Source organism: Blennius ocellaris, assembly GCF_963422515.1.
Source record: "Blennius ocellaris genome assembly, chromosome: 12".
NCBI classification, from domain to species: Eukaryota; Metazoa; Chordata; class Actinopteri; order Blenniiformes; family Blenniidae; genus Blennius; species Blennius ocellaris.
Window position 1 is genome coordinate 14394977 of NC_137661.1, and position 13022 is coordinate 14407998.

Genomic DNA, 13022 nt, shown 5'->3' on the forward strand with positions numbered 1-13022 from the left:
AAAAAAGTCTACATGCAGGTGATTACCCACTTGGACCAGCACAGTTGCCATGGCTACAAGGGTTCAGATGGTACTCAGACCCACAGTATCAACCCACGTCCTGGGAGAGGATGAACCTCGGTCAGCCTGGAGATAAAAACTGCTGGATCCTGGGCTGAGCTTGTGGCCATCTTCAACAAGTATGGAGTTCTCTATTGAATTTGAAATGACTCAAATTTGGAGAAGATGGTTGAATATGAACTTTTTGCCTCACATAGAGAAAACCCAGGTTTGTGTGAAGTTTTGTGTGGAGTTTGCATGTTCTCACCATGTGTGAGTGGGTTTCCTCTGGGTCCTCCAGGTTCCTCCCATAGTCCACATAGGTGACACTATATTGCTCCTGAGGTGTGAATGTGAGTGTGTGCGGACCCTGAACTGGATAATGGGATAGAAGATGAATGGATGGGTTTTTAAGGGGCCCCTGATCTAAAAATGAGTTTAAAACTACTTTCCTATGAGTGTAACTGGAGCCAATACCAGCAGCAAATCCTGGACGGGATTCGTCTGTAATGTTCCACTGCTGGCGGGGCAAAAACAGACTACCACACACACCTCAAATTCAACTTTATTAGCTATTTAATTTATTTCCCCTTATGAAAGTGTTTCCAGTGTGTTTGTCAGTTGCTCATTAGTTTTGTTTATTTGTTTTATTTTCATTACTGTTTTTAATTGTACATTCTCATGATTCTCAAATCTTCTTGTCAATATTAGTAATTTATATTCAAATATGTATTATATTATATAGTTCAGTGTTGTAATATTTGTAAACGTTTTATATTTTCCACCTATGTTCTATACCACTTTATGCTGTGCAGGGTCGGGAGGCCGTGGAGCCACTGGGTAGGATACACCCTGGACAGTCACCAGGGCATCACAGGGAAAACACCGAAAGCCACACACTCACACCTTGGGGCAATTTAGGGTCACCAATTAACATCACGTGCATGTTTTATGACCATGACAGATAATTGAAATACCTGAATGAACCACACATATGGAGAACATACAAACTCCACACAAAAAGGCCTGCCTGACTTTTGAACCCGTGACACTGTGAGGTGAGAGCATTGACCACTGTTCCACCATCAAATATATAAATATCTACTGATATTCTTATTTCATTTTTTTGTACCTATTTGTGCAATGTGCAGCTACTGTATTAACTGCATAATCTCATTTTGGATAAAGACCCCTCCACATGTGAAAATTCAGTTATATAGCTATAGTGATAATTTTATAATTGCGAGCAAACACTACAGATGGATTTTGGGCTAAACTAAATACACTTATTCTAAGACGGGACCTTTTTCTGGACTACTTTAAAACAACAAAAAAAGCAAACACTTCTCCAGGGACCACTGAATAAAGTTCTGTGTGGGAGTGGGAGAGTATTGCGGCCACCTCAAGGAGAAGAAAAGGACAAAAACAAAACAACAAACAAAAAAACAATTTAGATTCTGACGTTTCATTTATTGTTTTTGGTGAAGAGTTCAATTCCAGCGGGGAGACCATAACAAGGTGACTCGGGTGAGCAGGTGCGGTGATCATGCGGTGGAACAGTGCGCCTTCGCCTCGGCGTCACTCGGTGCGTCGCCACGCTGACAGAGACACTGAGGAAGTGTTTTCACCGCTCGCCTGTCAGGATGTCTGCGAGAAGACGAGCGGCTCCAGGGGAGTCGGTTCACTGTGGGAGCGTCGGGAGATAGATGACGAACGGGACTTGAGGAGGAGCGCTGGGGGTGTGAAGTGTCCCGGAGAGGAGCTGCCAGCAGCCCGTCCGGTGTCCACGGAGGAACCGACACACCACCTCGACCACCAGGACGCAAGATCGGTTCCGACACTCGTATGTATTTGTGCGTTTTTTTTTAGACTTTGCGCCCCTTTGAGAACTCTCTACCCATATTTGTATTGCAGCACAAACATTTGTACAGCTGGTTGTAAAGGGACGTGTCTCTCCTTGACAGGGGGACCTTCTTCTCCACGTCCTGACCAGCTGATGGCAAAGGTGTGTAGTACTGTAGTTATCCTGACCTTTACAGGATTTGGACACTTATCCTGGGTGATTCTTTTTGTGAGAGGAAATCATGATTTAAAACAAAGGAACGTGTAAAAATCCGAAATCAGATTTACTATATTAAAAGAAACTCGTGTCAATGGGATCTGCAATGTGTAATAGTTATGACAGCTCAAAACAAGAGTCAACGGTAAAGGGCAGTGGTCCAACATGGTGCGGACATCTGTTTGCACCATTGAATATATGTTCAAAGTGCTGCTATGAGACCTATTGTGACCAAACTGTTGGGACTATACCGGCGGTCATGTTTCTGTGGTGTTTGCACGCCTTACCTGTGGTTTTTGATTTTATTTGGACACTTCAACTTCCTCTTACAACCGAGAGATATACTTGTTTGGTGAATTGGTGGCTTTAAATGTTCAGTAGCAGGTGATTCTGTTTTTGGGTTAGAATATATATCTGTCTCTATATTTAGGGTATACCATGCTTTTCTGCCTGTATTGGCCTCAATAGGCTTTAGTCACATATGATCTTAGTTTTGATGAGAGTGGGCTAAAAAAATAAAGGGAGCACAGAGAAAGGGAGAACCTTTATTTGTGGATTTTAGTGCAGGTGAATCTCACCCCGTGTTTCAAAACAGTCAGATTCACTTTGTTTACAAACTGTGAAATATAAGTCAACATACTAAATTAGTGGATTTACCTAAAATGGTCTTGAAATAACAATTTTTTTTGTCTGCTGCACAAAACAAGTATCAGTTTGAGATAAAGTAACAAAAGAAAAATAAACCACCTAATATCCGCATTTAAGAAGAGCAAACCAAAATCAACTTTGTCTTATTTCCCATCCATCTCCAACCCATATTATTCAAATGAGGGTTGTCAGAGTCTGGACTCAATACAAGCGGTCTCGGAGTACACCCCGGACAGGCAACACACATTTACACTTACAGCCTATTAATAACAACCCACACAGGAAGAGCATTCACAGAAAAACCCCAAAGTCTGTTCTTGCTAATCACTACAGAGCTGCTTCTTTCTTATATACTCCCACTGTTAATAATAGACTCTGGTGACTGTCAAAAAACATTTGCAATTCAAAAAAAATACTAAATTCTAACCTTTTTCCACTGTCTTAGTACTATTAAAAACTCTTACAGTACCAATTCAAGTCTGTACACTCAAGTCTGTAGTAATTACATCATGAATATGTAGCTTAGTTTAAAAAAAAAAGATTACGTTTTTTGTTTATATTTATGTAAATATCCTTCATGTTTTATGAAGATTCCTAATGTTAAAGTTTATTAATGTAGACGACTGCAGAGACGTCATTGGGCCTCTGATAAGTTCTCTTTTACTTCTGCTGGTTCAGATGAGTTGGGCGGCTGGGACGCAGTGTGTAGCCAAAGGAGACCACAGGAAAGCCAAACCTGGAGAGCTCGTGTACCACAAAGGAGACATCCTCACTATTGTTGACTCGAGCACGGTACAATCACCCATTATCACATTTTAGAGAAGCTGTATTGAAATAATGGAGTTCGTTTGGAGAAGTTATTGTATATAAGCGGACGTTGCTCTTTCACAGAGGAAGGGGTTTTACAAGGCGCGACACAACACCGCCGGAGAGGAAGGACTCATCAATTCCACCAATGTGCGTGAAAGAGAAGCTCTTCGAGTCGACCCCAGCCTCAGCCTTATGCCGTAAGACTCTTCCTCCGCTGGAGCTCAAAACCAATCCTGTCAGAGGGAAGCCTGAATGTTTTCACGTCGGTCACATGCATTGTGATTGTGACACCAAAACTTGCTTGTCTCTAAATTTAGCTGCTTCTCTGAGTGACCTCAGAAACGGATCTCATGACCACAGCTGCATGGTCTGAAGTCTGGGCATGCAAAGTCACATTATGAAGATGAATCCCTCCAACTTCCTTTTTTTTTTTTTTTTTTTTTATGTTTTTGAAACAAAAAGTTGGCCATGTATCTTTTAAGAGTGACTAAGGAGTTATCATCCTGACTGTTGTCCACAGAGACAATCTGTAAAGGGGCTTGACAGTGAGGGATTCCTCCTCACAGGGCTTGTAGAATTAGACAAGTGGTAGCTTTTGATGGAATGCAACACTTCCTGATATTCAAAATATGAGGTATTATTGTTAACTGCTGGTGGTGATCCAACGACAAAAAGAAGCACAACTCTTCTCTTCATTCATGATTTCTCTTCAAATTTGGAAGTGAGCAGAAGTTCCCTGGGAAAAGACATCTTGATCCTTCAGGGTTCACCTGCTACTTTCCCTCTGTGACTGGGACTCGATCTGTTGTTGTCTGTCCTCAGCTGGTTTCACGGGAAGATCTCTGGTCCAGAGGCGGTGTGTAAACTCCAGCCGGCCGAGGATGGCCTCTTCCTGGTGCGGGAAAGCGTTCGCCATCCTGGAGACTACGTCCTGTGTATTAGCGTCGCTGGCGAGGTCATCCACTACCGTGTGATTTATAAAGACAACAAACTGACCATCGATAACCTGCAGTATTTCTACAATCTCATCGACATGATAGAGGTAGGAGCATTCAAACTCAAAAAACGCCGTGCTGTTAGAGAGTCAGGCAATTCACACATGTGTTATTCAAGAGGTCTGTCTTTGTAGACGTTCTTGACTCTGACTTGAGTTCTCGGAGGAAATAAGTGATCCGAAAAGATCAAAACTCTGTTTGCTTTGAAACTAAAACATATCAGGTGTATGTCTCATTGTGATTTATCCACAATAAAGTTTTGTTTTGTAGCACAGGAGGGAAAGTATCGGTCCAAGGTCAGGTGACGCCCTGGACAGGTCAACAATCATTCAGCTGACTGAGACATTAAGACTATTTATATATTCACACCTACAGAATTAAGTGGAATCACAATCATAAAGATGGTATCTAGAAAAACTGTTACTCTAGAATACAAACTTCTCAGAGAAAGGAAGCGGTCTGAGATTAAACTTGGATATTCTCACTGACGCAAGAGTGCTAACCACGACTCCACCATGCTGCCTGTTAGAGGTCTTCCGTCCATCCAGTATCTTCTAAACTGTTTCATTCAATGTTGAGAAGTTTGTCCCAGGCTATATTAGATGGCAGAGTGCAACTTTGACAGATCATCAGTCCATCAAAGAGGAAACACAGAGGAAAAAGACTCAAATTCACACCCACAGGCGAGGAAGAGGCACCAATTAAAACATCACATGCCTGACTGCCTGGAGAAATCCAAGGTATGCACAGGGAGAACATGCAACTCCACAGGAAAGGAAAAAAAAAGTCCAAACTCTTAACAAGGGATATTCTTGGACTTTTCAATTCAAACAAGTTTGGTTTGTTAAATGCTAATACCTCTAGTTTAGCATCGTGATTAGTTTGCAGGAGGAAAGCTGAACAGTTTGACCTGCACTGATCAAACATCGACTAAGTAGCTTGTTATTTTGACGGTTCAGGCAAACAAGTGACAGAAAAACCTGGTTTTGATACATCTCACTGTGAGAAACTAACTTTTGCAAACATGTCATAGAATCACTGTATGTGCATAATTGTGCATAGACTTTTGAAGAAGAAGAAAAAAAGTGTCATTTGAGAAATAAGCCCAGATCGAGGAAAAACTGCTTCACAAGCTCAAGTCTTGAGCTTGTGATGTGTTGTGTCTTGTGTTTACGTCAGTGTTAGATTAGCCCACAAAGTACAGAGCAAAATTAAACTATTACTTCCTGGAGACAAGAAAAGAAAACGGAAGAGCTCACAACAACAACAAAAAATAATCCCGCAGTTGTTGAGACATTCAGGTAAAAATAGGAATTGCCACGTCATATTGGCCAGGACTAATGTGAGGATCTCCAAAGTTAGAAAGTCACTCTCATGTCCACATGAAGGCCATCACTCGTGACAACTTGTGACGTGGACATTTTCCAATTGTCTGCTGTATTTATAACCACAATGATTGTCAGCCTCAATCGGTATAACTGACAGTCGAATAAAAATAAATGCGTGTGCCAAAACGAAGCAGAAATGGTGACAATTCATGAAAGACAGTTCCTTTTAAGGTTTATCTGTGTCTGGCTTTGTGTTTGTGTGAGGATGCACAGAAAGCTTGGCTGCGGTACGGTTTGGAGATAGACTCCACAGAGATGGCAGCTCCGGCTCAGAAGCATCTTATCAGCGAGCTCCAGATGGCTTCAGGCCTGAGTCACACCGGCTGAGTTACTTTTGAAGAGAAACAGAGGGAGGACCGCTGAATATTTGAGCGGAATCATGTCCTATGTGCTTTGGCTGCTTCCAGCCAGTGAGCAGCAGAAATCCCGGCTGACCTAATTCACAACTGTAGCTGAGCCTGTCACTCACTTGGGTAGTTGAATTGAGCTGTACTTTCAGTAATGATGTGAGAGAAAAAAGAGGCTCCACAGTGACTGTAAGGAGGGTCTCCACACTGTGTGTGATGCATATCAGTTTCCCTCTCTTCGCTTTTAAAATCAAACCACAGGTCTCACCACAGTCTTCAAAAAGCTTCCTGATTGCTTTCGAAACTTTCTGTAGATGTCAGGTAGTCTTCGACTTGCTTTATTGAGAGACGCTGTGAAGACATTGAGAAAATAATTTCATTCTGTATTAGTATGAGGATCCAAATGCTTTATGGTTGAGAGAAGTTTGACACACACTCTCACTGGCTCAACAGCTCAAACAGAAACCAGGTATGATCGCAGCAGTGGAGAAGACAGAAATGAATACGACAAGTCACTATACAGTGTGTGTGTGTGTGTGTGTGTGTGTGTGTGTGTGTGTGTGTGTGTGTGTGTGTGTGTGTGTGTGTGTGTGTGTGTGTGTGTGTGTGTGTGTGTGTGTGTGTGTGTGTGTGTGTGTGTGTGTGTGTGTGTGTGTGTGTGTGTGTGTGTTCATCTTTGCAGTTCTACTCAAAGAATAAAGGGTCAATTGCTACAACTCTGCTGAAGCCCAAACAGAAACAAGGAACCAAGTCTGCTGAATTGGAGCTATCTAAATGTGAGTGTGAAATCAAGACGTGTCTCCTAATACTGTTTCTGTGGGATAAAGTACGGCATCACAATAAGTTTAATGTTTAATATGGCTCAAAGTCGGTCATCCCCAGTGCTTTAGTACTCATTAGCAAATGATCACAGTTAAGTTAAGCATCATGGATTTGTAATTTCCAGCTGGATGGTTACTGGACATCTCGAAACTTAAGTGGGGAGCAAATATTGGCGAAGGGGAATTTGGAGGTGAGTCCCCCCCCCAACCTCCCCCACCCCTTTTTTTATCTGTATTTTTTTGATTCTCAGAGCAAACTTACAACAAAGCAGACCAATGAGCATGGCACATTATAATTCATCAATAATGATGTGAATGTCTGATTCTCCATCCTCCAGCTGTATATGAAGGAGAGTACATGGGCCAGAGGGTGGCAGTGAAGACCATTAAATGTGACGTAACAGCTCAGGCCTTCCTGCAGGAGACGACTGTCATGACGTGAGTCCAAGTAGATTCACTCTGTTGTAAGGTTTCCTCATTTCTACCTTGTGTCTAAACAGTGACAAAGTAAGTTTTATTTTCAATTGTTTTTCTCAGTTCTCAGCACTGTCTCTCCATCCGCTGTTAATTCACACTCCTGTTTTTATATGTGAATTCACCTTTAACAGGAAGTTACAACATAAAAACCTGGTGCGGTTGTTGGGGGTCATCCTCAACCAAGGCCTTCATATTGTAACAGAGCTCATGACTAAGGTGAACTTTAATGACTTTCATCTGTTTATCCATCCATCCATCCATCCATCCATCCATCCATCCATCCATCCATCCATCCATTCATCCATCCATCCACCCATCCATCAGCCTTGGGCACGACTAACACAGACAGACTCACAGTCGCCTACAAACATATTAAACATCTTTGAACAACTTCACCAATCGACTCAACTGGAAGCTGGCGGAGCTTTCCTGGAGAGAGAGAAAAATAAAAATAAATCCATGCATGCTCAAAGAAAAACATCTTGACCAAGTCCAACATGACATAAGTTTTCTTGTGAAGCAGCAGTGCTGACTACTACACACTGTGCCACTATCACAACATTAATGCAACATGATGTGATGAAACTGAAAATAAGTGACAGTTTTCAATGTATGAGTTCCCGTTTGATTGTGGAGTCTTTCCTGCGGCATCCCTTGTAAACTGAGATTGGATGAACACTGCTGCCACTTTGCAGTGGATAACGCTGGTACAGAAGATGCATTAGATCCCATTGGCCTGTGCTTACTTTATCATTTGCTTCTGTTCTGCAGGGAAATCTTGTGAACTTTCTCAGGACTCGGGGGCGGACAGTTGTAAATAAAACTCAGCTGGTTCGATTTGCTCTGTGAGTTTAAACGTTTGCTTTTAAATAATTTGATGTGATGGATGACAATGTCTAAGTTACTTTTGTGCAAAGCAGTTCATTGTATGTTGTGCTTCTATGTGTGTGTGTGCGTGCGTGCTGCCAGTGATGTGTGTGAAGGAATGGAGTACCTGGAGTCCAAGAAGCTGGTTCACAGAGACTTGGCAGCGCGTAATGTCCTGGTCTCTGACGACAGCGTTGCAAAAGTCAGCGACTTTGGACTGACCAAAGTCGACTCCAAAGTGTCCGACAAAGCCAAACTGCCCGTCAAATGGACCGCGCCTGAAGCTCTGAAGAAAGAGGTTGGTTTAATGTGTATATTTGTGAAGCGATGTGTTTAAAATAGGAAACGGAGAACATGAAGACAGACATAAGCAATGTGTTGTTCAGAAGAGTTGTTGTTATGGATATGTACATTTACTGACACATTCTAACTTTTTTAATTCAGTTATTCAGTGCACAAAAAAAATATTTTAACAATCAGAAAGCAGCAGAGGTGGAAAGGACACTGAAAAGCTGTACTCAAATGCAACTACTATTATTGCACTTGCAAAGTCCTCAGTACCAATTGATATCACAATAAAAAGTAAAAGTACACTTTACAAAAATATCATTTATTGATTGTGAGATGTTTGTTTTGTCTTGTGAACAGCAGGCATTCAATTCAACCTGTTCAACCACTTTTTCTCAAATGAGCACATGATTGTTTAACATCCTTACAGAGTATGTCCATTTTGAACGCGGCTCAGTTTACACATTTGTCTGTACATTTGTTTGCGTGATGCAGAAGTTCTCAACAAAGTCAGATGTTTGGAGTTATGGCGTTCTTCTGTGGGAGATCTTCTCGTATGGCCGACAGCCTTACCCCAAGATGGTATGTAACGGCAGAAAATGTGACTTGTTAGTGTATCTGTGTTCGAATGTGGTTGTGTAGCAGGGCACAGAGGAGCTTGGCAGATATACTTCATCGTTGTCATTAAGCCAATTAATAGCCTTTTTTCCAGTTCACGGTTGGATTATCAAAGAGAAGAAAGCAGAAACAAAAACAAAAAACAAAACACGTCTTATGTATGTGGGATTGTTTTTCTCTCTTTGCAGTTATAGCCAGTAGATAACCAACCAGACACCATCTTCTGATCGAATTGTTTGCAATGTAGTCTTCTTTTCCTCAAACATGAAGACTGTTCCGTGGAGCAGTCGTTCTCGCCTCGCAGTTGGAGTTATGAGCAAAACATGCATGTGTGGTGACCCTAAACTGCCCCTTGGTGTGTGTGCGTGTGTGTGATTGTTAGCCTCTGTGTGTTTGCCCTGTGATGGGGGTGACCTGTCCAGGTAGCATCCTGCCCTCGCCCACAGTGAGCTGGGATTTGCTCCAGCACCCTGTGACACTGAACACGATAAGCAGTGTAGAAGATGGATGAATGGAAGACGTGCTGAGTTTGTTGTGCAACTCTGCTACCGTGTCAAAACAGGATCAGCTTCTCCATTACGCTGTTATGTAGTGTGTGGGTGTGTGTGTTTGTGTGTCAGTGGAAAAGCTGCCAGGGGTAGTGGTCAGATTTGTCACTTGACCGTCATCAGTGGATTGACTTAAGGAGTCTGAGCAGGAAGTAACGTCAGGACACGGTTTTGCGTCAATGGGGAAGGAGGTTTAACAGAACTGGTCTCACAATAATCAGGTCACTGTGTAATTTGACCCAACAACATGCTGAAATAATGTCACTACCTAATTCAGCTAGATAGCAACTCATGTATTCAAAGGACTTTGTAATGTCGGAAGAGGAAGTGATTCCTAATCTGTGCTGCAGACATCAGAGGAAGTGGTGGCATGTGAGTAGATGCAGGAGTCGTTATGATACGATCTTGCTGACAGTAGTAGATTGACTCTGACGTGGAAGAACCTGCTGTACTCCAACACGGTTTCCTTTGCAAAGGGTGCTTTCTTGAGTAATCTGTGGTCTCTGACCCCAGAGGTAATTTGTGTTTTGGCCAACAGTTCAACAAAGACAAAAGGATCATCAGGATCAGGCAGGCTTAAGTACAGGGTCAGTTAGTACCATGTAGTCCAAGTGTCTGTTTTGCACCTTACTCCAGGTGATGTTTTTAAACGTTTTAAACAAGGACCTACCAATTACTGCCTGTTTAACATATACTGTACACACGGGTATCTTTGTGGAATAAGAATGTATGACACAAAACCCTAACCTAATATATATATATATAGCTACATATGCGGTTTACCCCAATCCAGTATGGAGAGAATGCAATGTAAAGTGTCTTTGAGTTTCAAGAATAAAATGATTTGTTACTCCATAAAAGTGAATCAGATAAATGAATGAAATATTTATGCTAGTCGTGGTTAGTCTTGGTATTTGCTAATACTTTGATGTGAGAAACATGTACCAATCTATGTGCTTGAAAATGTAACCCTGTGAAAACTGTGACACGTCGGTCACTATGTTCGTCTCTGCTGGGCCGTAGTCTCTGGTGGAGGTGAAGGAACGAGTCGAGGGGGGTTATCGTATGGAGGCTCCAGAGGACTGTCTGCCCGGCGTTTACTCCTTGATGAGGCTTTGCTGGGAGCAGGAGCCTCGTAGGAGACCTGGCTTCCCCAAACTGAGGGACAAACTTGAGCGAGAGATGAACGAGCTTCGACCAGGCTTTCCACCGGAGGGTCGGGAAGACATCACTTCAAGATCTGCTTTCTAATCTCAAGTTTTTAGGTTCCAGCGTTGGAAGAGCAGTATCAGGTGTTGGTGGCCACCTCGGACTCCATCATTATGTGATACAGAAGAGGACAAGATGCAAAATCACTGGAGTCCTGAGTGGAGGTTGCTCTTTGGATCTCAGCTGAGCAAAAATGTGTCAGTCAGTCTTACACACTTTGGCTTCCCACATTGGATTTGTGTTTCTGTGGATGTTCAAACCTCTGTGTTGAGCTGAACTGAATTATTTAAAAAAAAAAAAAAAAAAAAAACACACAAACTACAAACTTTCACATCCAACAAAAATATATCTCTGAGCATGGATTAGTTCACAGACATGATTGTTTCCAAGAAAAGGGATCTCGATTATTTAAGTGATCTATTGATTGCTCCTTCATGCCACGGCAGGATTTAAGTAAAATGAGATGATATATCAATTCCACCAACTTTTGGTCGTCGAGTTATATTTTTTGTGGACTATTGCGTTTGCATTGAACTTGTATACGTTAACGCAATTGTCAAATTATGTTAATGCTGTAAACGACCACAAAACCTTATTACAGCATCACATTGGCAGTTTTCTGTCACTTTGGACAATTGAAGCACCCTGGCGTTAGCTTTCATCTGACTTACCGAACTACCTAACTTATAAATCCTTTGCTTCTGTTTCTGTGATGTACACCATCATCCCATTTTAAGTGTAGAGACACATGCTGGCACCTCATTTCAAGTGATTTCATGTTCGCATTAAAGCAACTTGGGGAATTTGTGAAAATCATGCAAACTGAAATCTGTAGAAATTAAATGAGAAGTTAAATGCCAAATGTGGAGTAAATGTCATTGGCAGAGGGGAAGAAAAGGTTAATATTGTTCCAATTTGTATTGGAAAGTCTTTTTTTATGATTTGATCTTCATACAAAAACAATGGAAAACATTTGAAGTTGTCAGTATTTAGAAATTATGATCGTAATTTAATTGGACTGGCTCTAGTTAAATACAGCTGGGCTGTATGTGGCCCCTGAACTAAAGTTAGTTTCACATCCCTGCCATAAAGAGTTGGCTGTAATTTCTGCATTGCCAGAGCCCGGTATACCTTTAAGGATGTGAGCTGGTAACTTTTCACGAAGACTTATGTTAAGCACAGATAAGCTGGGCTGAGAGTTGCATGCATGAGACCGGCTGCGGCATTGTTGTTTTTTTTTCTCCTGGGATTTGTTCACTATAATAACACATATAACATCTTAAGTACTTTCATTAAATAGAAAGATAAAAAGTGATTGTGTGCAGTAGGAGAGTATTTTAGAAATAGTGTGCATAGAATGTAAATCTTAATAACTTATGATTGAAATGGGGAATGGAGTCTGTCAATATGTAATATTTGTTACTCATGTACTACAGATTATGTTCCACATATTAATTGAGATAAAGATGGGAATGAGTGGGATATATCTGTAAATCAAAACTGTATTTTTTTGTGCTGTTAAATATTTGCAGGGTTCGACATTGCTGATGTTTCTGTCTGTGGGTCAGTTACCCTTGAATCAGGACCAGATGTCAAAATAAAGTTCAGGGATTTCTTTCTCTCGCTCACAGAAGGGAAGACCTGATGAAGACCTTGATTCAATTCATTTAAATGTATTTTCTTTTGTATGACTAAATCTGTGATAAGCATAATATTTGTTATTAAGTTCTCTTTTTTTTTTATCTCATCCACCATCCTCTGGGGAGCCTTTGGGCATTTGCAGGTGCATAATAGTTTACATTTTCTAATCTTTGGACAAAAATAATTTTGCAGTATCATTGATTCGACTGTATAGGGGTTGGTTTTTTTTATTTTTTTTTTATGTTGGAGCATTTTTTATGTCAAACC

At 41.4% G+C, this 13022-nt stretch overlaps 1 protein-coding gene across 1 annotated transcript; it reads left to right on the plus strand.

Moving 5' to 3' along the window:
- The first annotated feature begins 1797 nt into the window (after window positions 1-1797).
- Window positions 1798-12771, plus strand: matk (megakaryocyte-associated tyrosine kinase). The gene is made up of 13 exons (XM_080506054.1): window positions 1798-1882; window positions 2004-2044; window positions 3425-3538; window positions 3638-3753; window positions 4379-4598; window positions 6969-7062; window positions 7233-7298; window positions 7446-7545; window positions 7716-7800; window positions 8356-8429; window positions 8554-8749; window positions 9235-9321; window positions 10929-12771. The coding sequence occupies exons 2-13, from the start codon at window positions 2036-2038 to the stop codon at window positions 11154-11156; spliced, it is 1389 nt and encodes a 462-aa protein (XP_080362180.1). The 5' UTR covers window positions 1798-1882; window positions 2004-2035; the 3' UTR covers window positions 11157-12771.
- Window positions 12772-13022: the final 251 nt, after the last annotated feature.

What these genes read in the sequence shown, in the direction of transcription:
- matk (XM_080506054.1), top strand. An exon ending in ATCTCATCGACATGATAGAG is followed by an intron (nt 4,599 to 6,968) that starts GTAGGAGCATTC and finishes TCATCTTTGCAG; the next exon opens with TTCTACTCAAAGAATAAAGG. An exon ending in CAGGAGACGACTGTCATGAC is followed by an intron (nt 7,546 to 7,715) that starts GTGAGTCCAAGT and finishes CACCTTTAACAG; the next exon opens with GAAGTTACAACATAAAAACC.